General features: G+C 35.6%; 1 protein-coding gene across 12 annotated transcripts in view; it reads right to left on the bottom strand.

Annotated features, from left to right (window-relative positions):
* The window catches only part of ANKS1B (ankyrin repeat and sterile alpha motif domain containing 1B), a 915,638-nt gene that overhangs the window by 617,332 nt on the left and 273,625 nt on the right, over positions 1 to 24,681 (bottom strand). For all 12 annotated transcript variants that reach the window (XM_081058249.1, XM_081058238.1, XM_081058246.1 and 9 more), the window contains one exon: positions 15,823 to 15,988. In XM_081058249.1, the coding sequence (XP_080914375.1) occupies positions 15,823 to 15,988 (166 nt within the window). The remainder of the gene's footprint in view (positions 1 to 15,822; positions 15,989 to 24,681) is intronic.

Raw genomic sequence — 24,681 nt, 5'->3', positions numbered from 1 at the left:
TATGTTTACTGCAGCATGGTTTACAATTACCAAGATGTGGAGGCAGTCTGGGTGTCCATAAATGGATGAGTGGATAAAGTTTTTCAATCACAGTTGCCATATAATATTATATTAATTTCAGGTGTACAACATAGTAACTAGACATTTATATAACTTATAAACTGATCAACCCAATAAATCCAGTACCCATCTGACACAATAGTTATTGTGTTATTACAATAGTTATTACAATAGTTATTAGCTAGTTATTATAACTAACAATATAGTTATTATTGTTATTACAACATTATTGTTGTTACAATATTATTGACTATATTCCTTAAGCTATATTTCACATCCCCAAGACTATTTTTGTAACTACCAATTTGTACTTCTTAATCCCTTCATCTTTTTCATCCATCCCCCCAACCTTCCTTCAAGAAACACCTCAGCTACAATGGCAAATATTGACTCAAAGTGAAAGGGTGGAAAATGATACTCCAAGCAAATGGCATCCAGAGAAAAGTGGTTGTATCCATACTTATATCTGACAAATTAGATTTCAAGATAAACAGATAACAAGGGGAAAAGATGGACATTTTATAATGATAAAAGGGGCAGGACATCATGAAGACATAACACTTGTCTATATATCTATATATAGATGTAGATATAGATATAGGTATAGATGACATAGACAGATAGATATAGATATAGATATATATGCACACATTAGGGAGTACTAAAGTATATAAAGCAACTATTAACAGAACTAAAGGGAAAACTGAGGAAAAACACAATTACAGTAGAGGACCTAAATATGCCACTGAAAACTATGGATAGATCATCCAAACAGAAAATCAATAAAGAAATATCGGCCTTAAATGACACATTAGAGCAAGTGGACATAATCAACATTTACAGAGCCTTTCATCTCAGAACACGAGATTACACATTCTTCTCTAGCACACATGGAACATTCTCAAGGATAGACTATATGTTGGGACACAAAACTAGCCTCAGCAATTGTAAGAAAACTGAAATCATACCAAGCATATTCTCCAACCACAATGCTTCGAAATTTGAAATCAACTGCAAAAGGAAAGCAGGAAAAACCACAAACCTGTGGAGATTAAACAATATGCTAATGAAGAACAATGGGGTCAAAGAAGAAATAAAAGGAGAGATCAAAAAATACATAGAGACAAATAAAAATGACAATGTGACATATCAAAACTTTTGGATACAGCCAAAGCAGCAATAAGAGGGACGTTTATATCATACAGGCCTATATCAACAAACAAGAAAAATCCCAACAAACAATGTAATGTTACACCTTAGAGAAATAGAAAAAAGAAAAACAAATGAAGCCCAAAGTCAGCAGAAGGAAGAAAATAATAAAAATTAGAGCAGAATTAAATGAAATACAGAACAAAAAGGCAATAGAAAAATTAAGTCATCAAAGAGCTGGTACTTTGAAGATTAATAAAAATTATAAACCTCTGGCTAGACTCACTAAGGAAAAAAGGGCAAAGACTCAATAAACAAAATCAGAAATGAAAGAGGAGAGATTATTAAATACACCACAAAAATACAAAGGACCATACAAGAATACTATGAAAGACTGTATGCCAGAAAATTCAATAACCTAGATGAAATGCACAACTTCTTAGAGATATATATCCTTCCTAGACTGAATCACAAAGAACGGGAAAACTTAAATAGCCTGATCAACAGTGAGGAAATTGAAACAGTCATCAAAAGCCTCCCGAAAAGTAAAAGTCCAGGACCAGATTGCTTCACCAGTGAATTCTACCAAACAGTCAAAGAAAATGTAATATCTCTCCTTCTCAAACTCTTCAAAAAATTGAAGAAGAGGCAATACTTCCTAACTCATTTTATGAGGTCAACATTACCCTGACACCAAAAACCCTGCCAAGGATAACACGAAAAAGAAAACTGTAGACCAATATCTCTGATGTATTACAGATGCAAAAATCCTACACAAAATACTACCAAATGGAACACAATACATTAAAAGACTATACATCATAATCAAGGGGGTTCATTCCAGAGGTAAAAGAATGGTTCAACATACGTACATCGATCAATGTGATACACCACATAAACAAAATAATGAATAAAAATCATAAGATCATATCAATAAATGCAGAAAAAGCATTTGACAAGATACAATATCCATTTATGATTAAAACACTTAATAAAATGGATATAGAAGGAAAGTACCTCATAAAGGCCACATATGACAAAACCTCAGCCAATATGATACTCAATGGTGAAGAACTGAAAGCTTTTTCTCTAAGAAAAACAGAAATAAGACAAGGATGCCCTCTGTCACCACTGTTATTCAACATGGTACTGGAAGTCCCAGCCAGAGCAATCAGCAAGACAACAAAATAAAAGGCATTCAAATTGGAAATGAAGAAGTAAAATTATCACTTTTTGCAGAGGAAATGACTCTTTACATAGAAAACTCTAAAGACGCCACCAAAGCCTATTGGAAACAATATATAAATACAGTAAAGTTGCAGGATACAAAAATCAATGTACAAAAATCCACTGTACTAACAATAAAATTTCGGGGGGGAAATTTTTTAAAAATTCCTTTTGCAATTGCAACAAAAAGAATAAAATACCTAGGAATAAACTTAACAAAAGATGTAAAAAACCTATACACTAAAAACGATAAGATATTATTAAAAGAAATTGAACAAGGTACAAAGAAATGGAAAGATATTCTGTGTTCATGGATTATAAGAATCAACATAGTTAAAATGTCCATATTACCTAAAGCAACATACAGATTTAATGCATTCCCACATCAAAATCCAAATGGCATTTTTTTAAAGAAATGCAACAAATAAATCATCAGATTTGTATGAAACCACAAAAGACCCTGAATAGCCAAAGCAATCCTGAGAAAAAAGAACAAATCTGGAGGTATCACACTCTCTGGCTTCAAATTATACTAAAAAAAGACAATAATCAAATAGCATGGTATTAGCAGAAAAACAATCACACAAACCAATGGAACAGAATTGATAGCCGAGAAATAAATCTAGACATATATAGGCAAATAATTTTTGACAAAGGAGCCAGAAACATATAATGAAGAAAAGAAAACCTCTTCAATTAATGGTGCTGGGAAAATTGGAAAGCCACATGACAAAAGAATGAAACTAAATTGCTATTTATGACCATACACCAAAATTAACTCTAAATGGATCAAAGTCCTAAATATAAGACCTGAAACAGTAAAATGTATAAAAGAAAACATAGGTACTAGACTTATGGACCTTGGTGTTAGAGAGGATTTTATGAATTTGATCTTAAAGGCAAGGGAAGTAAAAACAAAAATAAATGAATGGGACTATATCAAACTAAAAAGCTTCTGCACAGCAAAAGGAACCACCAACAAAACAAAAAGGGAACTACCCAAACGGGAAAGATAATTGCAAGTAACACCTCCAAAAAGGAGTTAACATCCAAGATATATAAAGAACTCATACAATTTAACAAGAAAACAAACAATCCAATTAAAAAATGGGCAGAGGACCTGAACAGACATTGCTCCCAAGAAGACATACAAATAGCCAATAGATGTCTGAAAAAATGCTTAACTTCACTAGCTATTAGGGAAATGCAAATCAAAACCACAATGAGAGACTACCACACCTGTTAGAATGGCAATTATCAACAAGAGAAGTAACAACACGTATTGGAGAGGTTGTGGAGATAAAAGAACCCTCATACACTGCTGGTGGGAAGGTAAATTGGTGCAGCCACTATGGAAAACAGTATGGAGTTTTCTCAAAAGATTAAGAATAGAGTTACCATATAACCCAGCAATCCCTTTTCTGGGTATCTATCCCAAAATGTTGAAAAAATATATTAATAAAGATAAATGTATTCCTATGTTCACTGCAGCATTATACACAGTGGCCAAGACATGGAAACAACTTAAGTGTCTTTTGATAGATGACTGGATATAGAAGAGGTGATACATATATACAATGGAATATTACTCATCCTTAAGAAATAAAATACTGCCATTTGTAACAACGTGAATAGATCTTAAGAATATCGTGGTAAGTGAAATCAATCAGATGAAAAAAGTCAAGAACCATATGATATCACTCACATGTGGGATATACAACTGAAAGCAATAAACAAATAAGATAAAAGAACAAAAACTTATAGACACAGACAACAGTATGGTGGTTACGAGAGAAAAGGGGGGATGGGGCAGAAAATGGTAAAGGGGGTCAACTACATGGTGACAGAAGGAGATTTGACTTTGAGGGGTAAACACGCAATGCAATATGCAGATGATGAATTACAGAAATGTACATTTGAAACCTATATAATGTTAGGAGACTGATGAGAGATGAGGCTAAATATGAAGGGGGGAAAAACATCATTCAGGGCTTTTTGAACCTTGTTAGGGATTTGGACCATTTTTCTAAGAACAATGACAAAATAACAAGTGACTGAAAGTTTTTAATCAGAGTAATGACATTTTCAGATTTGTGATATTAAGATTAGTTTGGTTGCAACATAAATAAATTCAAAGAAGTCAAATAGGACAGTTAATATTTTATCATTAAAATTATACAGAAGAGTGGTTGGTAATGGTCGTGATTACGAGAAGTGAATAGATTTGAGGAATAGTTGGGGGTAGACAGTAAATTACAGAATTACCCTCACCCTACTACTTATTCCAGTTAAGAATCACAGGCTCTGGTGATTGTTTAAATATAAGAATTGATGGAGATGGAGACGGCAAGAGTGACAGCCAGGTTTCTGGAGTGAGATGAGTAAGTCACTTACTGAGATAAGGAACCCTGCATGAAGAGCAAATTTGAGGGGAAAGATATGAGTTAGTTTCGATATGTTAGGATCGAGGTGCCTTGGAGACAAACAGGTGGAGATAGTCAGTAGACGGACGGATGGCTGGCTTGATAAGCTTGGAATTGAGTGAAGTGATCTGGACTGAGAGTCCTTAGCATGTTGATTGTATAACAGAAGCCATAGTATGGATGAGATCATTTAGGAAGAGAGAAAAAGTAAAAACAACAGGGAGGACTTTCTCTGAACCTTAAGGAACTCCCAACTTTTAGAACCATACAGAAAAATGTCACCTGCCAACATAGACAGGAAACAGTATAATAAGATGAAAATCTTCCTGGGGCAACAAAGGGAAGAAAAGGTTTCAAGATGGAGATGTCACTAACATGTGGAATGCTGTTGAAAGGTTAAGAAAATGAGGATTGAATGTCCCCTGAATTTTGTGACATCAAGTTCATTGGTACCTTTAGAAAGCACATTTCAACAGAGCAGTGTGGAATGGAAACCAGATAAAGGGGCTAAGAAGTGAAAGGGAAGGACAAAAATAAACATACTGAGAATGTAGAGGGATAGAGAGAATGGTAGCTGAGGAGTCAAGTGCGACATGGAACTTTTTAGTTGTATTTGTTGCTTTCATTTTCAGTTGTTGTTGTTGTTATTGTTTTACAGAAGAAAAAGACTTAAGCATATTTAAATGTTAATGGGCATGATCCAGTGGAGAAAGACAATTAAAAACACAGAATAGAGGGATAAAATGAATGAAAGGGTCAAATTTCTAAGAAGACAGAAGCATGGAACATAGAAGGCGAAACTGACCTTCGATCAGAGGAAAGTCCCCTCTAAGGGACAGGCACAAAACATGCAGGGACAGTTGTATTTGTAGACTTGGTGGAGAGTGTTCACAAAGTTCTATCTGATGGCTTCAATTTTATTTATGAATTAAAACATGAGGCTGTCTTCTGAGATGAAGGACCAGGTAGGAAAAAGTATCTGAGGTTTGAGGAGAGTATAGTAGAGAAAGAGTGCAATGTGATGCAGTGTGGGTGGCCTGCCTGAATCCGTGAGCATGAAGTTATGAAGCAATGAATGTTTACTTCATTATTACATCTAGTCTGAAATTGTAGAAGAAACTCTGTCCCATAGGATACCATAAATGACATCATAAGAAGCCTGTAATCCTCTACATCATCACTTTAATAAGAGTTTGTTGTTGTATTTTTAGAAATATTCCACAATTCATGTTATTCATGTATAGTATAAGTAAAATTGATTTTAGGGGAAAAGGATACAACTTTCTTTTTGTTTAGGATGTTGTTTTCCAAATAGAGCCAAATTCCACCAACTTGAGCAAATTGAGATGATTCCATTTTTCAAATTGGTACACTGTCCATATGGATGAAAGAGTAAACATTCCAGGATTTCACCACAGGCACTGACTGCTGCCCTAGTTTCCTCTCTTTGCGCCTTTATAAATTAACATTGGGTTACAAATTTACCATGTACCAATCTGCTTTAATAAATGGCTAAGACAGCAGTGAGCACAGAACAAATGCCAAATAAATAATTCTTGCTTGATAAAAATGCTGCTTATCAGCAAAGCCAGTGTTTGCATGTAAAAGAGTGATTCCAAGGGGCTTAAAAATAGTTTGCTCTTTTAAATGAGTTAAACATACCCACAGAAACCATGTTGACACCACCCACTTGCTTAGCAGAGATAAACATTAGTCCTAGTCCAGTCGGAATTCTTTCAATTCCAAAATTTTGGCATTAAAATTCAAAAAGCTTCACCATTACAAAAAAATATTTCTGTATAAGTAAGTTACAGAATCACCCTCACAACCAAGTTACAGAGTCACCCTCACAACCACCACAAGTTACAGAATCACCCTCACAACCACCTATTTCCGGATATTTAGGGAGGTGTAGTCGGGTGAGGAAGATCATTCACGAGGTGACATTTTCATTTCAGATTGACCACAGCCAGTAAGCATATTAGCAAATTGAATAGAGGTAACTAAGATCCACACTGTTCTGCCATGGAACTATTGATTGTCTTTTTTTTTTTTTTTTAAATCAGAGATCATCTATTCTCTTCCAACAAGGTTGGAAACAGTATTCACTGGTGTTGTAATTTGCTCATTAATGAAAATGGATTTATTGAGCATCCTCAGCGTGCAAAGCTTGTACTAAGTGATTCAAAATAACAGGTTGCCTAGTTACCATAAAATGGAAAAATTCCCCTGTGAAGGTTAAAATTAAATGAAAAGTCGATAAGAGAACATTACCTTTGATGGCATCTGACTATGTCATAAAGGCTTTTTCTGCCATTGCAGCCATTTTCTTTTTAAAATGATAGTCATTCATTCATTCACTCATTTAATTATTCATTCATTTGTGCAACTGAGTCATCACTATGATTATATAAGGTTCTTTTCCCTGATACAACAAGGAAACAAATATGATTCAGTATTGACTGCATAAACATGCATCTCAGGCAGCTAATTTATCAAGCAAGTAGTGGACTTCAGTTGATCTTTATTTTATGAGCCTAGTAATAGAGCAATATCATTCTTTACTCCATATGAAATCTGTAGTCATTGAGGCAATAGTAAGATGCTCCTTGGAAACAGTAGCCCTCATTTGCTAGTTAAATTACAAAATGTTGTTGAATATAGATTTACTAATAAGTTGCTTCATATTTAAATTAGATGAAAATCTTCCTGGGGCAACAAAGGGAAGAAAAGGTTTCAAGATGGAGATGTCACTAACATGTAGAATGCTGCTGAAAGGTTAAGAAAATGAGGATTGAATGTCCCCTGAATTTTGTGACATCAAGTTCATTGGTACCTTTAGAAAGCATATTTCAACAGAGCAGTGTGGAATGGAAACCAGATAAAGGGGCTAAGACGTGAAAGGGAAGGACAAAAATAAACATACTGAGAATGTAGAGGGATAGAGAGAATGGTAGCTGAGGAGTCAAGTGCGTCATGGAACTTTTTAGTTGTATTTGTTGCTTTCATTTTCAGTTGTTGTTGTTGTTATTGTTTTACAGAAGAAAAAGACTTAAGCAGATTTAAATGTTAATGGGCATGATCCAGTGGAGAAAGACAATTAAAAACACAGAATAGAGGGATAAAATGAATGAAAGGGTCAGTGGAGATGATGAATTTTTTTCTTGTGGTCAGGACGAGATATATTTTGTACTAACTCATCTAGTTAACAAATAGAAGGGCCCACAGAAAGGTAGCTAGCACGCATACTTAACTGTGATTTTCTGAGAAAATACATATTCCATATGCATGAGTGACCCTGCCAGTCGCAGCCAAGACTCTCAAGCTGCTCAGTCTCTGAGATAAGCAGGCCAAGCAGAGTCTGTCCTTACAAGATCAGGCATCCTCATTCATCCTTCCCTTCTACGTAGTACTGAGTTTGTGTGCTGAGTTTGGGTCCCTTATTTGTTTCCTAGAACTACTGTACAAAGTACTATTAACTGGCTGTCTTACAAAATGGAAATGTATTGTCTCACAGTCTGGAAGCTAGACAGCTGAAATCAGGATTTTGGCAGGGTTGGTTCCTCCTGAGGGCCACGCGAGAAGATTCTGTTCTAGGTCTCTCTCCTTGGCTTGTAGATGGTCGTCTTCTCCCCTTCTTTCCACATCATCTTCCCTCTCCATATACCATCTCTGTGTCTAACCGTCCCCCTTTTTTATAAGGACACCAGTCATGTTGGATTAGGGCTCATGTAATGACTTTGTTTCAATTTAAATATCTCTCTAAAGACCTTATCTCCAAATTCTCCAAATAAGGTTACATACTGAGGTACTAGGAATTAAGATTCCAAATAAAGGGGGTGGGGGCACAATTCAATAGTCCCTCTAAAGACATGGTCATCATCCCTCCATCATCTCTCCCCCCCTCCATCATATCTCTCTCCTCTCTCTCTTTTCTCTCTAGCAGTTTCAGAATATAGTTCCTATGTGTGTAGAAATTTCCATTTTGTCTGTAAACCTAAGCCATGTTATCCAACACAGTTAACCAAAACCATAGAACACATTCCCTAAGATACAACTCTTTAGTTCCCTTGGCTACTTAGTTCCCAGTAGTTGGAATCCCCCGGGGGAGAAGGGATGAGCTTCACTCAGCTTTGTTCCCCTTCCCTCTGTGGAGTTCTAGATGAGGTTCCATCTGTAATTGGAACAGAAACTGCTCTGACTTGTATTCATCCCTATTCCAATCATTAAAAAGAAATATTCTTCCATTTCAATGGTTGATTCCTTCACCCCTAGAATTGGTGCAAAGACTACCAATAGTTAATTAAATTTGGGTCAGTTGAGCAAACTGGCTTCTTTTATACTGAATCCAGATGTTTGAAAACAATTGAGGAAAAATCATATATCCATGCAAATTAATTCTTACCCCACTTAAAAACACAGTAACAACAACGAACAACTCAGGCATCGTGGGATTTCTTTTTTTTTTCAAATTTATTGGGGTGACAATTGTTAGTGAAATTACATAGATTTCAGGTGTACCATTCTGTATTACATCATCTATAAATTCCACTGTATGTTCACCAGCCAGAGTCAGTTCTCCTTCCATCACCATATATTTGATCCCCCTTACCCTCACCTCCCTCCCTCCACCCTCCTAACCCTCTGGTAACCACTAAACTATTGTCTGTGTCTCTGAGTTTTTGTGTCTCATTTGTTTGTCTTATTCTTTTGTTGTTTTTGGTTTATAAACCACATATCAGTGAAATCATAGGGTTCTTTGCTTTTTCTGTCTGACTTATTTCGCTTAGCATCATACTCTCAAGATCCATCCATGTTGTCACAAATGTTTCTATATCATCTTTTCTTACCGCCGAATAGTATTCCATTGTGTATATATACCACAACTTCTTTATCCATTCATCTATCAAAAGACATTTTGGTTGTTTCCAAGTCTTGGCCACCATAAACAAAGCTTCAATGAACACTGGCGCACACTTGTCTTTATGTATAAATGTTTTCAAATTTTGGGGGGGTAGATACCCAGGAGAGGGATTGCTGGATCATATGGTAATTCTATTTGTAATTTTTTGAGGAACCTCCATACTGCCTTCCATAACGGTTGCATGAGTCTGCATTCCCACCAACAGTGTATGAGGGTTCCTTTTTCTCCACAGGTTCTCCAACACTTGTTTCGTATTTTCTAAAAGTGGCTGCAAGAATACCTTCTTATGATGTAACTTTAGTAACACTTTTCAATAAAGGGGAGGGGGACTAAGCTCCCTCCACTTAAACACAGGCAGCCTGGTGACTCCAGTGTGAGTGGTGTTGCCTTCTGAGGCTAAGTCACAAAAAGTAATCGAGCTCTGCCTCGTTCTCTTAGAGTTCCTGCTTTTGGAACCCCATCACACACCATGAGGAAGTCCAAGTAGGCCATGTAAGCTGTATGAATGAGGACTGACCTGCAGAATGGATGCTCCAGCCCCTAGTGAAGTTGCACCAGTTGATACCAGTTGGGGCAGAAACGAGCTCTCCTTGCCAAGCCCTCCCCAAATTGCAGATTTATAAACACAATAAATAACAGCTATTTTAACTAAGCGTTGAAGTGGTTTGCTATGTAGCAATCAATAAGCAGAACAGATTTTGATACTTGGAAATGGGGTGCTGCTATAAGAAAAACCTACAACAAGTAGCATTAACTTGATGATTGGACAGCAGGTAGAAGATGGAAGGGCCTCAAAGTGAATGAATTGGACCTTAGGACAGGATTTGTGGAAGCCCAAAGATCTATGGGAAAGCTGTTGGTAAAGGCTTAAAGGACAGCAAATGTAATTGATAGCTAAAAGCAAGGATTGATGTATTTATCCTGTAGTAGCAGGAAGTTTGGCAACATTGGCATCTGCAATAACATAGAAAATAGAAAATGAAGCAAATGAATTCTACGATCTAGCTAAGCGGGTTTCCAGGCAGGACATTTAAAGTGCAACTTTTATTCTGGCTGCCTATGATAAATGCAAGCAGAGAGAGAACTGGAGCTTGACCTGCTAAATACAAAGGAGCCAGGAATTTCTGGATAGAAAAACAAAACTGGTTTCTTATTTCCAGCTGCTCCACATGGCAAAAAAAATTCTCAAATGAAGTAGGCCAATGATCAAATCTGGGTGGGACTACAAGATCATTTATTAGCCCCTAAAAAAGATCTAGAGTAGTGCCCCAAAGAAACTTTAATCCAAACAAAAAACCCTCTAAGGATTTTTAAAGGCGTGCCTCATGGATCCTCTTTGTTCAACAGAAGTGTTTCTAAGAATCTCAAGGACATTGTCTCACAGAAGTCACATAAGGAGCCAAAATACAGAAGAGCTTATATCAGCTTGGTTGGAAGGAACAGAGAGTACAAAACGAAGGGGTCTTTTGACCCTTCAATTGTTACAGGCAGAAAGCAGGTAAGAAAGATACTCAGCTATAAACACAGGTTACTTTTTGTGGAAAAGGAAGAATAACTCAGAGGGTGGGACCAACGGCTGCATAGAACCATTCCAATGCCATAGGATTGACCCTTAATCAAGGAACGATGTCTGATTAGATTCACGATTGCCACAGACTTGTGACAGCTGTGTGCCCTATTCTTCCTGTGTTTGAAAGACAATGTCAGTTGTGACTTTCCTGTGCCTGTCCCACGAGCATATGTTGGGTGTGTGGAGGAGGAGACTGATAAATTGTAGTTTGTGGGTCATCATTGCCAAGAGCAAAGGTAACCAAGGACCTGTACCGTCACTGCACCAAGGGTACTCCCGAGCACCTGAACCTAGTCTTGGAGCTAGTGCTCTAATGGGGATCCTGCAGGAAAACATAGATGTAAAGTGCATATGAGAAGATATAAATTATTGTTCCCAGAAGGCAGATGGTGGCAGATTGTATTTTCCAAAAGTGACAATAAAATTTCTTTCATTCTATATTCTCTGATTATAAAGTGACTTTGATACTCCTTCCATCAAGAACTGGGGTCCATGTTCCCTTCCCCTGAATCTGAGTGGGCTTGGAACAGTAGCAGAAAGGACAATCTGTGTCTTGTAAAGCTAGATAATGAAATTGAAACAGATTCCACCTGGTTTTTTGGGGGGGATTCTGATTCTCAGAATCCATCCAGCATGTTATGAGGAAACCCAAGCAGTCCATGAAGAGTGAAAATGGTCCCCAGCTCATAGTCTCCGCCATCACCAGCTTGCCAGCCAGGTGAATGAGTCTTCTTGAAAGCAGATCCTCTATGCCCCAGTTGAGCAGCCCCCGCTCATACGCTGTGGCACAGGAAATCTATCCCAGTCAAATAAACTTGGCCAAACTTGCAGATTTGTGAGCAAAATATATGACTGCTGTTTCCTCCAAGTCAATTTATTTTGAGGCAGCTTGTTAAGTAGTAATAGACAACTGAGACATTTCCTTTATGATGTCTTCCTTAAGCTCCCAGGTGGGTTAAATCCCCCTTTTCTGCTCCCAAAGCACTCTTGTGTATTATCTTAGTTATACTCCACTGAAATTAACTGTTCACGTGTCAGCCTCCATGGGAACAAGAGGGCAAGCCTGTGCTTTTGATGAAAATCAGCTCCTTATAAATCTATTACTTTTACTCCATTCTCTCTCTCCTCTCCTTCTGGAACTTTGATTAGACAATTTGGAATTTCTTAGCATATCCTCCAACTCTTTTAGGTTCCCTTTCATATTTTTCATCTCTTTGTCTCTTTGTGCAACATTCTGAAAATCTTCTGACCTAATTTCCAGCTTGGTAAATGTCTCTTCAGCTGAATCCAATCTGCTGTTCCACCCATCCATTGTGTTTTAAATTTGGGGTTTTTCTTTGTGTGTGTGTGTTATTGTTTTTGTTGTTGTTGTTTTGTTTGTTTGGTTTTTCATTTCTAGTAGTTTTTCTTCCTCTTAAATACACTAGGTCATTATTTATCATTTCTATTTCTCAAAATACATTCAAGCTTATCTTTTATTAATAACAGCATCGTCATTTTATAGTCTCTATCTAATAATTCCAATATTTGAAGTGTTTTCCGGTATGGAACTGTTCTTTCTTGTTTCTGTTGATTCTCATTTGGGGTTCCTTTTCCTGTAGGCTTAGTTATTGTAAACTCCCAAATTTAATTGTAAAAATATTTACAGGAACTATTTCGAGCCTAAGAAGAGAGTACTCTCTTGATTTCAGAGGGTATTGTTGTCAACTAAATTCATGGATTGACTTTTTTGGAACATCTAAGGTGATACAAATTTTGGGTGTGAATCTGTGAGAGGACAAGTTTGTGGTAATAACTTCTTAGGAATTTCTTCTCTTGTTTTGCTCACAACCAAGTATCTTTCCTTGTAGTCTCATTGGGATGCTGGTTATGGGGAAGAATTATTTCTGATTACTCTGAGGTGTAGCTCTTGGAGTCCCAGCTCCACAGAGGAAGGATTCCTTTTAGAATCTTCACGCTGAGTAGGCACAGAGATTTATTTTTTTCTAAACAAACCCGGAGAGGCCTTGAGCAGAAAGTTCAATAGCAGGTTCAGCCAATTACCTCAGGACAAAAGCAGCTTTAGTGCTCCACCGGTTTCCTACCCTCACCAACGTTTGGGCTTCATTATTCCTTACTAAACTACTGACAAAAAAAGTTCCTAATTTAAACGTTATTCAGTTTATATAATTTTCCTGTCATCGTTTTGATGCTTTTACAAAGTTTTTCTTTTCTGTATTTTTGTCCACCGTGTTTATTTAAGTGGGAGAGTTGTTCTGAGCCTGATCAGACTTGTTACCCTGTCCATGATTTTTTCGTTTGTTTGTTTTGTTTTTGTTGTTGTTGTTTTATCCCTATGTCCTCAGAGTGCAGAACAGTGCTTGGCACATGAAAGAACTAAATTAGTTTTTGATTGTTTAATGAATAAATCCCCGTCTTCTTTGTCTCTTTCATTTCTGCATCCACCACCCCCGACACATCCCGACTCACTGTGTCCTAATTAAAGCTCTTTTACATTTTCATACACATATGCCCTCTATTTTCCTAAGTTAGCAGAGCTATCCCCTTGATCTTCCCACAATTTTCCCCATGGTCTCTCAGATGACAGATTTTTCATTCTTATCAACTCCCATAGTTTGGGATCAGCATGGTCTATACTCTCCATGACTGCTTCTGGACCACTATTCTTGTGCCTTCATCCAAAAAGCGCTGCCTCTCTGAAGATTACGCTGTCCTACTGTAACATTCTTTTTCTGATTTTATTGTTATCATATGTGGACTTTCAGTTATACCTCCACATTTTTTGAGGGTTTCAGTAACTGGTTCACAATTTCTACACTACTTCATCCCCTACCATAATTCAGCAGGGTTTAAGAGCAAATTGGACAAACCAAGTTTAAGTCCCAGATCCACACCTTAGTAATGTGCAACCATGGGAAGTTCCCTAATATTTCAGTGCCTCAATTTCTTCATCAGTAAAATGGGAATAGTGGTATTATTACCTTACAGCATTGTAAGAATTATATGAAATAATCTATATAGAACACTTAGAACAGTATCTGACACATAGTAAATGCTTAATACATTTTAACTATTTTCATTATTATACTCTTACCTCATCTTAAAAATCTTCTTTCTGTAGGCTTATGATTCATACAACACACTAGCCTACAGTTTTCACTTCTCAAAAACCTATTTGGTCACTTCTATAACAATTCTTTAGGGTATTATCTAAAATAGAATTTCTGACTTTAACCCTTCTCAAGATCTAGCTCTTCTTTTTAGCCAATGATCTTTTATCTAAACCCAGAAATTCAGTCCATTTGGAAATACATATTTCAGAACTTCTCTGTATTCATAGCAATGCTCTATTCTTCTCTCTGGGAAAAGCAATGTCTGTGTTTTCTTAGACTAGCTCAGTATTAACTTCTACCTATTCTGTTCTCTTTTCTTATTCTTTATCTTCAGTCTCTTGCTCTCCACCAGCAAATTCTTCCAACCTCTAAACTTGACCAAAGCTTACTTATTCTAAAATAAACTAGCTATTTCTCCCTTGTACCTCTTTCTTCTCATGTTATCATATAGTTCTTCTTTAAATCTTGAAAGGATAACCTGTATCCTCCACTCCCATTTCCTTATTTCCCATTTCCCACGTCTCACTATAACATCCAGAAATCTGGATGTTATACCATTTTACCATTTTACCATAACACCTCTAAAACTTACTTTTCAAAGATAAGCAGCAATTAGATTGTCAAACCAAAAAAAAAAAAAAAAAGCCTCTCCAGAACTTCTCTCACAGATCCTTTGCAGCACTGAGTATGTTGACCATCCACTTGAGATTTTCCTCCCTCATTAGTTTCCATGTATCCTGCCTCTTTCTTAGACGTGGTGGTGAAGTAACAGTAAGCAAATATGATAGTAGTCAAACACTCATGTTTGAGCAAAGGCCCCACCATGTATTGATCGTAAATAAGACAACTAGCTCCAATCACCTTATCAGTCAAATGGGCAAAATATTTGTTTGCCTTGTTCCCTGGTTAATAATGCAAATAAATAAAATAATGGATCTGAAAATACCATAGAAGATATAAAATATACAAGGTAGCTGAGTAGACTTTGATAACCTAAAAACAGATAGGATACAGAAAAATATATTAAAAGACTCTTGCTACCAAATCTGTTACGAAGTCCTGAAGGACCCAAAGCTTTGTGTCTGGTCTAGAAGATTTTTTACCATGAAGAGGTTTCAAAGTGCCTTCACGAAGGCAGAACTGCTCCCATGAGAGCTCTTACCACGAAGTTAAGAGACTTCATATCAAAACCTTACCTGCGCTTACTTCAAAATGTAAAAAAATAAAATAAATACAAAGCTTATTGTGGTTATATTGGGGAACTTTCATTTTGAAATTATTGTGGAAAATAAAAATATTAATGATATGTCTTCACATATATAAGCATGCAAATAGAATTGTGAGTAAGAATATTACCAGCCCTTGGGGTAGGAGCTCTTGCAATTTCTAAGGAGCAAGGTTTCTTTGTAACTGCCGTGTCCGTGAGGTCACATAGAAAATTCTCGTTTTCTGAAGAAAACGTATCCAGAGAAGTAGATGGTACAATTTCCATAGTGTAATTCCTCTTCTTTGGATAGGACTCCTGAAAGGAAAGAGAAAAAACAAAAACAGTTTTGTGATAAAGATACAGCTTGTCTAATTTACAAAAGCTGGAAAAGATAACTGGGCTCATCAGTTCTACCAAAAGTGATCGAGAGGTAATGATTCATCTGTTAGAATAATCATGTTATCCCAATATTATCAGTGATCTCTTTAGTAGGGTCTTTACAACTTGGTTCCCCTGAATTTACCACTAAACTAGTGAACTTCATGATCTATTTTTATAATATATATCTATATTCTAGTTCTGGCATATACTGTTGTTTAACCAACAGTCATTCCCAAAACTATTCCTTTGTCTGCTTTCTTGAGATAGCCATACAACTCAATTTTGGCTAGTTATATATAAGGGGAATATTTTTACCCACAGAAAAGAAATGCAAGGAGGCTATTTCAGAGCCTTGGCCATCCTCAGATTCCTCTCTCTGGATGCAGTTTTGATGTCTGGAGCTGGGGCAGGCATGTTGTAACCATAAGGCAATGAAGCTAAAATCAAAAAGGTAACAGGCCAAGAGCGGCAACAGAAGGATAAAGCTAACCTCGGACCTTGATGATATCACTGAGCTACTCAAAGAGCCCCAGGGCCAGTTTCTCCAGGCTTCTTAAGTAAATAATAAAGTTCTTATTATTTGAGCCATTGCTAATTGGGTTTCCCATCATTTATAAGTAAAAGTATTCCCACACAAACACTAGTATTTTTCTTTGTGAATACTCTTAATAAATATATAATGGTTACTGTTTTCAGGATAGGATAAAATTAAGGTCTAATTCTATATTATTGATTCAATATATTCTAAAAATTGGAATTTATTTATATATTCTAAATAAGTTCTATATATTCTAAAAATTGGAATTTATTTCATTTTATGAGATCTTAATTTCTTGCAAAGGCATTAAATTGGTCAACAAATATTTATTGGACATCAGCATATATATCTAGGACTGTGCTAAGTGCTAGAGATTTTTAAAAACTAATAAGATAATCCTTGCTCTCAGCAACTTCAGTTGACTAGAGAAAAAAACAGATTATCTGTTAGGATGAATTTCACTATTAATCATTTTTTGGTTTTGATATTTGTTACCTTTATAAGGTATAATGCACTATCAAAAGAAAAAGACAAATAAGAAAAAAATAAACTATTTTCAAAAAATCTTCCAAGATATACATGTATCCATGGGTTGGTAAAGATTTAGCACAAGCTCCTATTTTCTCCTATAATGATATTTACAGTACAGATAATAAGTATTCAAGGTCAGTGTAATTGCTTTCAGACTATACCAGACCCTCACACATCAAAGAGTCAATTATGTTCACTCTACTCTACTGAAAGCAGGAAATTGGAAGTAATTTATTTTTAACAACAAAGGGTGACAAAATAGAAAGTGTCCAGAGGAAAGCAATCAGGGTGGTATATGATTTAAAAACCATGTCACAGAAGAAATGATGAAAGGAACTGCAGTGTCCTATCCCAGAGAAGCAGCATAACAGTATTCTCACCCTATTTGAAAGGCTACCTCCTTAAAAACTATCCCACAAAGTGGGGAAAAGGGGAGGTTGCTATGGTAGATTGATTCTCAAGTTCTTACAGGCAAAGACCAATGTTTATTAAGTCAACAAGGGAAAATTTGAGTTAATACAAAAAAAAACTTTCTATGAATTAATAACATTGCTTATCTTATAATATAAAAATTCACTTATATAACAATTAGCTAAAAAATAGCACTAGAAAGCAACTGAAATCTTTCAGCAGAACACATTGTCCAGTGAATATACCAGATGACTGTCAACTCCGTGAAGCCTGGAATTTGTCTTGCTCATCATTCTATCCCCAGAATCTAATAGAGATCCTGCCACGCAGTGGGTGCTCACTAAATATTTATTGATCAACTGAACAATCTCTAATGTCCTTTTTAATAAATCTAACTACCAGTTAAGGAAATGATTATGCCTTTTTAAGATGTAATTTTCTTTGCTTTTCAGTTTGGTTATTATTATTACTGTTGTTTATTGCTTTGCTTTTCAAAAGTGGAAAAACTGGAACTATGACAATAAGATTGTATAGTCTATGAAGAAAAGAGCTTCTAAGTTAAATCATAGTTCATCCTAAAATTAAATTAATTAGAACAGCCATTCTTCATGGATTTGGTTAAGCTGGAATTCTACTATGTTTATAAAGAATTATGAGGATTTTAAAGGCCTTGAAAAATACTCTGAAATTTAACCACACAGGATGAGTTAGTTTGCTTTCCCCTTTAAAAAAAAAAGTATATATATTTATTAGAGAAATATTAGAAAATATAAAGAAAGAGGAAAAAAGTCACATTGAATCCAGTACGCTCAGATAATTAATAGTAACATTTTGGGATATCATCCCTGAGTGCTTCCCTGTGTAAATGTGTGTGTGGACATGTGGGTATGTGCAAGGGAGACTAAAAGAATATTTTAAACAATAATGAAGTGCATCATTTTCTGCTTCCTAAGGAAGAACCATCAGTTTTCATTGAAATAAAAATCTGTAGTACACAGTTTCCTTATGGAAAGTGACAGCCCCAAGGAAGGAGATGGTAAAACAAAGATGGCGAAACTATGCTTTTGTCATCAAATATTTCATATTGTCAAAAAAGAAGGGCATTAAGCAAGATACCTGACAAGCAACTCTCAAAAGGGGATGGATATGTGAGATAATAAAATAATAAAATGAATCCTTGTGTGCCCACCACTCTGTTTAAGAGATAAAACATTACCATTGAAACCTGCCCCCTCCCACCCATGTTCCCCTTTCCAACCCCAATATCGACCCTCCCCAACCAAAGCTCAATCTTGTTCTGAACTTTGTATTTATAATTCCCTAGACTGTTGTTAAAATTTAACTATATATATAAGTATCCATAAAGAATAAATTGTTTTGTACTATACGCCTTTAAACTTCTTAAGCATGGTATAAAATGCTTTCTTACCAGTGGTTCTTCTACCAATTTTTTCAATCAATATTATGTATCTGGGTTTCATTTATTTTCAATGTGGTATAAGAATCCACTTTATACCACATTTCATTTATAGATTCTTCTGACGGTGGATTTTTAAACATTTCCCAGATGTTTTGTTATTAAGAAAATCATGGTTAGGAATATTTCTGAATAAAGTCTCTTGGTACAAATAACCAGGGTATGTTACCTATTCCAGTAGTCATGGGGCAGAGAGTCAAGTATAGCCACAAGATGAGAAAAATGAATGAAATCAAAAGTACTACACAAAAAGTAATTTGCAGCAAGAGGTGATCATGAGTATTAAGATTAGATACCCTGTAGAGTCTACAGAAATCTTCAGCAGGGCATTGTATTTTCCCACCCAAAGTGGGATGGAGGTTCAAGAGATTGTCTGTAAATTTTATATGAAGATATTATGCATAAATATGTAACAACATTGTAGGTAATGTTTTGTAATCTGATATTTACTTCTAATAATGTCTTGTAAATAAGTTTCAATGACAAATATATATATATCTACATGATACATTTAAGATTAAATCCCAATATGTACATGGTTATAAATTATTTAGTTAATCCTATTGTTTGAAATTTTAATGTTTTACTTTTACATGTGTTTACATGTTCAACTATTTCTTTTGCAATAGCATTCTTTGAAAATAAGTATATACCATATGTTTACATATAATTGAATCTGTTTCTGGATTTTCTAATTGGTTCCATATGTCGATCTATTTTAGTATGAGAACCACACTCTTGATTATTGAAGTCTTAAAATTATTTTTACTATCTAGTAGGATATTTCTCTCCTATTTATCTTTGTTAAAGCAATCATGATTATCCTCATGTTGATTTTTTTAAAAATCTTTAAACATTTTGTCAACTTCTCAAATCATTCCTTCTCCTTTGTTTCCAGTCAGTAAACAGTACTTCCATACACTAGCCACTCACACAACCTGAGGGCTATTCCTCAATTCTTATTCTTCCTCAGTGTCCTGCCAAATTAATCCACAAACCCCATACTTCATCACTGAATTATATCTTAAACACATTAATTTCTTTCTACCCCTGCTACCACCCTACTCCAGGTCATCACTGTATCTCACTTGAACTGCTAGAACAATTTCCATACTATTTTCCTCACCTCCAGTCCTGCTTTTCTCCCAAGTAATTCACTTTCAAACACTAGCTTGAAGTTACTGATAGTAAGTCACGTCAAAATAAAATCATTTCCTTTCATCATAACTTTGAGAGAATCATAAAATCCTCTGGTCATAGAATATACTGATTCTTTTTTAAACGTTTAATAAGGTCTCTCATAATATCTCAAGAGTTTCCATGCTGAATGATTTAATGATCATCAAATGCATTAATGATTCAGATAGTAAACTCATTAAAATAACAAAATCAGGAAGAATAAACAAAGGTTAAACATAATCTCACTAATCTATAAGGTAAGATTTCTAAAGGCATGTTTTTCTAGCACCTAGCAAAGTGCCATGTTCATAATAGGATTCTATGAATATATGCTAAAAAAAGAATACATAAAATAATTAATATTTCAGTTGGCATTTTAAAGCCTGCATCTTTCACTAGAATTAAAGAACCATAGAGGCAAGGACCATGGCCATCTTTTTTGTACAGTATGCCCTTAATAAACATTTGTCGAATAAATGAATCTGAAACAATATCATTCATAAACTATCATGGATACAAATTACTGTAAGAAGAATAGTAATTTCTATTTGTGAAGTGTTTTACAGTCCGCAAAGCAAATAGTATTTCATTTACCCAGATGATTCTTATTTAGCCCCCACAATATTCCTACCAATGTTACTATTATTCCTATCCAGAAACTAAGGCTTGGAATTATTCAGTGACTTGTCCAATAGTAAGCATCTGGTTAGTGGAATGCAGGGGTCCAACTGAGGTCTTGTGACACCAAATCTAGTGTTCATGCTATTGCATCACAGATAAAAAGGACTATGACAAGATCTTTATTGCCAGAACTAAGGGGAAGAAGAAACTCTGTACATTACTGGGTTATCTAGCCCTGCCAACTTTGTAGCCTTTGCAAGCTGTCTTTCTTACAGTGGGAAATCTGGATTTTGATTTATGCATTAAGTGCCAACATACCCTTGATAGTAAATCCTGGTAATGGACCAGTGGGATTAAAAGAACTGTGACCCAACAATTTGTGACTCACATTCAAGGCTCCATTTTACCGAGTCTAGCAAACTCGGGCTCCAATTTGGATATTTAGCCTCTATCTTGAATCTAATGCCTGGTTTCAGGATCCCGGAATTATTTCTGTGCTCGACTTTTTTTTGTTTTTAATAGTAGCACGCATAAGACTGTGTTCTCTACATTAGTCTTTGCCAGCTCTCTTCCGAGGGACTATAATCCTGCCCCTGAATCCTAAACAGGTCCCTAAGGCCTTGAAAGCCTAAATTGACAGCGTCTGAGCAAATGTCTGTCTTTGATGCTTAGACTTACTTAATTGGCTTTGTCCTACCTGCTGCAGTTGATTGTGCAACAGGTGGAGCAAATACTACTTCTTCAAAAAGATGCACACTGAAAACACTGAATAAATTCATAGAACATTACGCTCCACCCAAGAAAAATAAACATTAGCGATTAAAAGTCTACATAACATATTTTCACATGTTGTTTACACTGTGTTTCTATAAAAGTGTAAAATCATCAGTGGTAGGCTAAGTCTAACAAGTCAAAGTTTATAGACTTTGAACTTAGGCTTCTTTTTTTTTTTTTTTTTTAACTTGGCTGTGAACTTAGGCTTTCAAGGCCTTAGGGACCTGTTTAGGATCCAGGGGCAGGATTACAGTCCCTCAGAAGAGAGCTGACAAAGACTAATGTAGAGAACATAGTTTTATGTGTGCTACTATTTTTAAAAAAATCGAGCACACAAACAATTCTGGGATCCTGAAACCAGGCATTAGAATAAAGATAGAGGCTAAATATGTAAACTGAGCCCAAGTTTGCTAGACTCGGTAAAATGGAGCCTTGAATGTGAATCACAAATTGTTTATTAGTGACTAAATATGAAGTCCAATTGTTCAGTACAGAAATGAGTTGTGAAAATTCTGTATGGGGGTACAGAGATTAGCAATATCATGAGAAAAGAACTGGGAATTACAGCTAACAGAATGAGTCAGAGTGTAAGACACCAGTTAAAGACATGGGGGAAAATGAAGCAGCTTACCCCACACTGCAGTGACACCATACGTGGGCACTCAGCTTGGGACTGAGGCCTACATTTGTGGAGGTGCAAAGACCAAGTTGACTGTTTTCTCTGGACATGGGTAAGGAAAGTGTTGAGTATCATGTCATGTGAGAAAAGATCGAAGAAGAAAAGGTACAGGGCAACGTGTATCACAAGTACTTGAAAAGCAGAAGGGTGATAAGAATGGTCCTCTATCTCTAGGGGGATAGAAATAGTGCAGACTGTGAGATGATAACAAAGAAACAGATTTCAGCTCTACATGAGTTTTCTAAAAATTAGAGCTTCCCAGGATGGAATTGGCCGCTTAACAGGTAGTAGGGTCTCTGCCACTGGACATCAAGTCTAATGCGATCAACACAAGAAAACTTCTGAGAATAGAAGATATTATTTTGACTTATCTGAGTTTTAAGACGGTAGGTAAATAAGACAATGGGAATAGAAGTATTGTATTAGCATGTGATATAATCTACTTGCCTACTTTCACTGTTCCCTGAATTCTTTTTTCTGAAAAGTAATACTGACACAAGGGAGTGTGAGTTTATGACTCTTTCATCCTTAGAGATGACTCACAATTCCAAATGACTCAAAATACATGAAAGCTTTTGGAAATGGTCTTACAGCTCTGTCATGTCTTGTAATACCCAGTATACTCTAATGACTTACAATGACATTTAAGTAAGAAAGACTACAATATAAATATGGAAAAATAAGAAAATAATAAGGAGAAACTTTAAGTGGGAGGGAATGATGATTGACAGCAGGGTAGTCCTAGGGAAAGAAGTATTGATAATGGTGGTAGGCAGAATGATTGCCTTGAAAAGATGTCTGTGTCTTAATCCCCAGAATCTGCAAAAATATTATCATACTTGTAAAAGGGACATTGCAGTTGTGATTACGTCAAAGATCTGGACATGAGATCATCCTGGATTATCCACTTATAAGTGAAAGAGGAAAGAGTCAGTGTCAGAATGACACAATATGAGGGATTTGACTGACCATTGCTGGCATTGAGGATGGAAGGTAGCCATGAGCCAAGGAATGAGTGAAGCTCATAGAAGATAGAAAACACAAGAAAATAGATTCTTCCCTAGAAGCTCCAAAGGGAATACAGCCCTACTAACACCATGAATTTAGCTCAGTGGGAACATTTTAGATGTCCAGAACTATAAAATAATAAAGTTATGTATTTTTAAGCCACCAAGTTTGTGGTAATTGGTTACTGCAGCAATAAGAAACTAATGCAGTAATACCGGCAGAAGACGTCACATAGAAATGCAACAGAAATTATTAAAGGCTCAGTGAAGAACATGAAAATTGGACTCCAATGGAAAAATACACCTTGTTATATTATGATGACTCAATGTTTTCAAGATAGTGATTTTTCTACTTTCATTTAGTCTTAAATTTAATGCTGTAGTATTGCAATAGAAATTTCCCTCCCACTCCATCTTGGATCTTGGCAAGTAATCCTAAAGTACATTTGGAAAAAGAAATGTGTGCAATAGCCAGGTATCAATTTGAAAAGAGAAAAATAATGGGGGTGGAGATCAGATTTTATCAGATATTTAAATAAATTTTAAATGGCTCTTGTGCAATAATTGAAAGGCAATAGAAGAGAGAATTTTTTTAAGAAGCTCCAATGCTTGCAGAAATTTATTGTATTATGAAGGTGGTATTTCAAATCAGTAGGAAAACAATGGATTATGTAATAATTGCCAGTGAGATAACTGACTTGTCATTTGTAAAGAAATAATAAAGCGGGATTAATACTTCCTTTCTTACTTCAAAATAAATTCCATAAATATTTATATAAATAAATACACTTGTAATAATAATCTTAAAATACGAATGACTTTTGACCAGGAGCCATACCCAGACACATAACCAGAACTGCAGAGAAAAAGATTGATGAATTTGAGTACATACAAATATTAAATTTCTATAAAGCCACTAAGATTTCAAATATTAAAAGATAAGTGACAGATTTGAGAAAACTCTTTGACACATATGACAAAGGGCTAATATCTTTATTATATAAAGAAAATTAAAAGTTGAGATAAGAGATCATAAACCTAAGGGGAAAAGTAGGCAAAGAATAGGAACAATTCATGATAAATAGCCAGAAATTTCTTATGTGAACAAGTACTTGATCTCATTTATAATTAAATATATATAAATTAAAATAACATCATATACCATTCTTGATCAAGTTGCTGTAGGTAATGCACAGCGTTAGTGAGGGTTTGAAAAAATGGATACCATTAGTTGAAGTGTGAATCGGTATAAGCCTCTTTCAGGCTAATTTGTCAATTATTACAGGAGATCTTTAGAAAGCAACTTTTAGACTTTTGTCATGTTAAAATTTTTCTTCCTTCACCTGGGAACAGATGGGATTGAAAAACTGTCATTATTATTCCTGGAGAATGATACTGCAAGGCACCACT

The sequence above is a fragment of the Rhinolophus hipposideros genome, assembly GCF_964194185.1.
Source record: "Rhinolophus hipposideros genome assembly, chromosome: 9".
Lineage (NCBI taxonomy): Eukaryota > Metazoa > Chordata > Mammalia > Chiroptera > Rhinolophidae > Rhinolophus > Rhinolophus hipposideros.
This window is presented reverse-complemented; position numbering and strand designations above follow the sequence as displayed.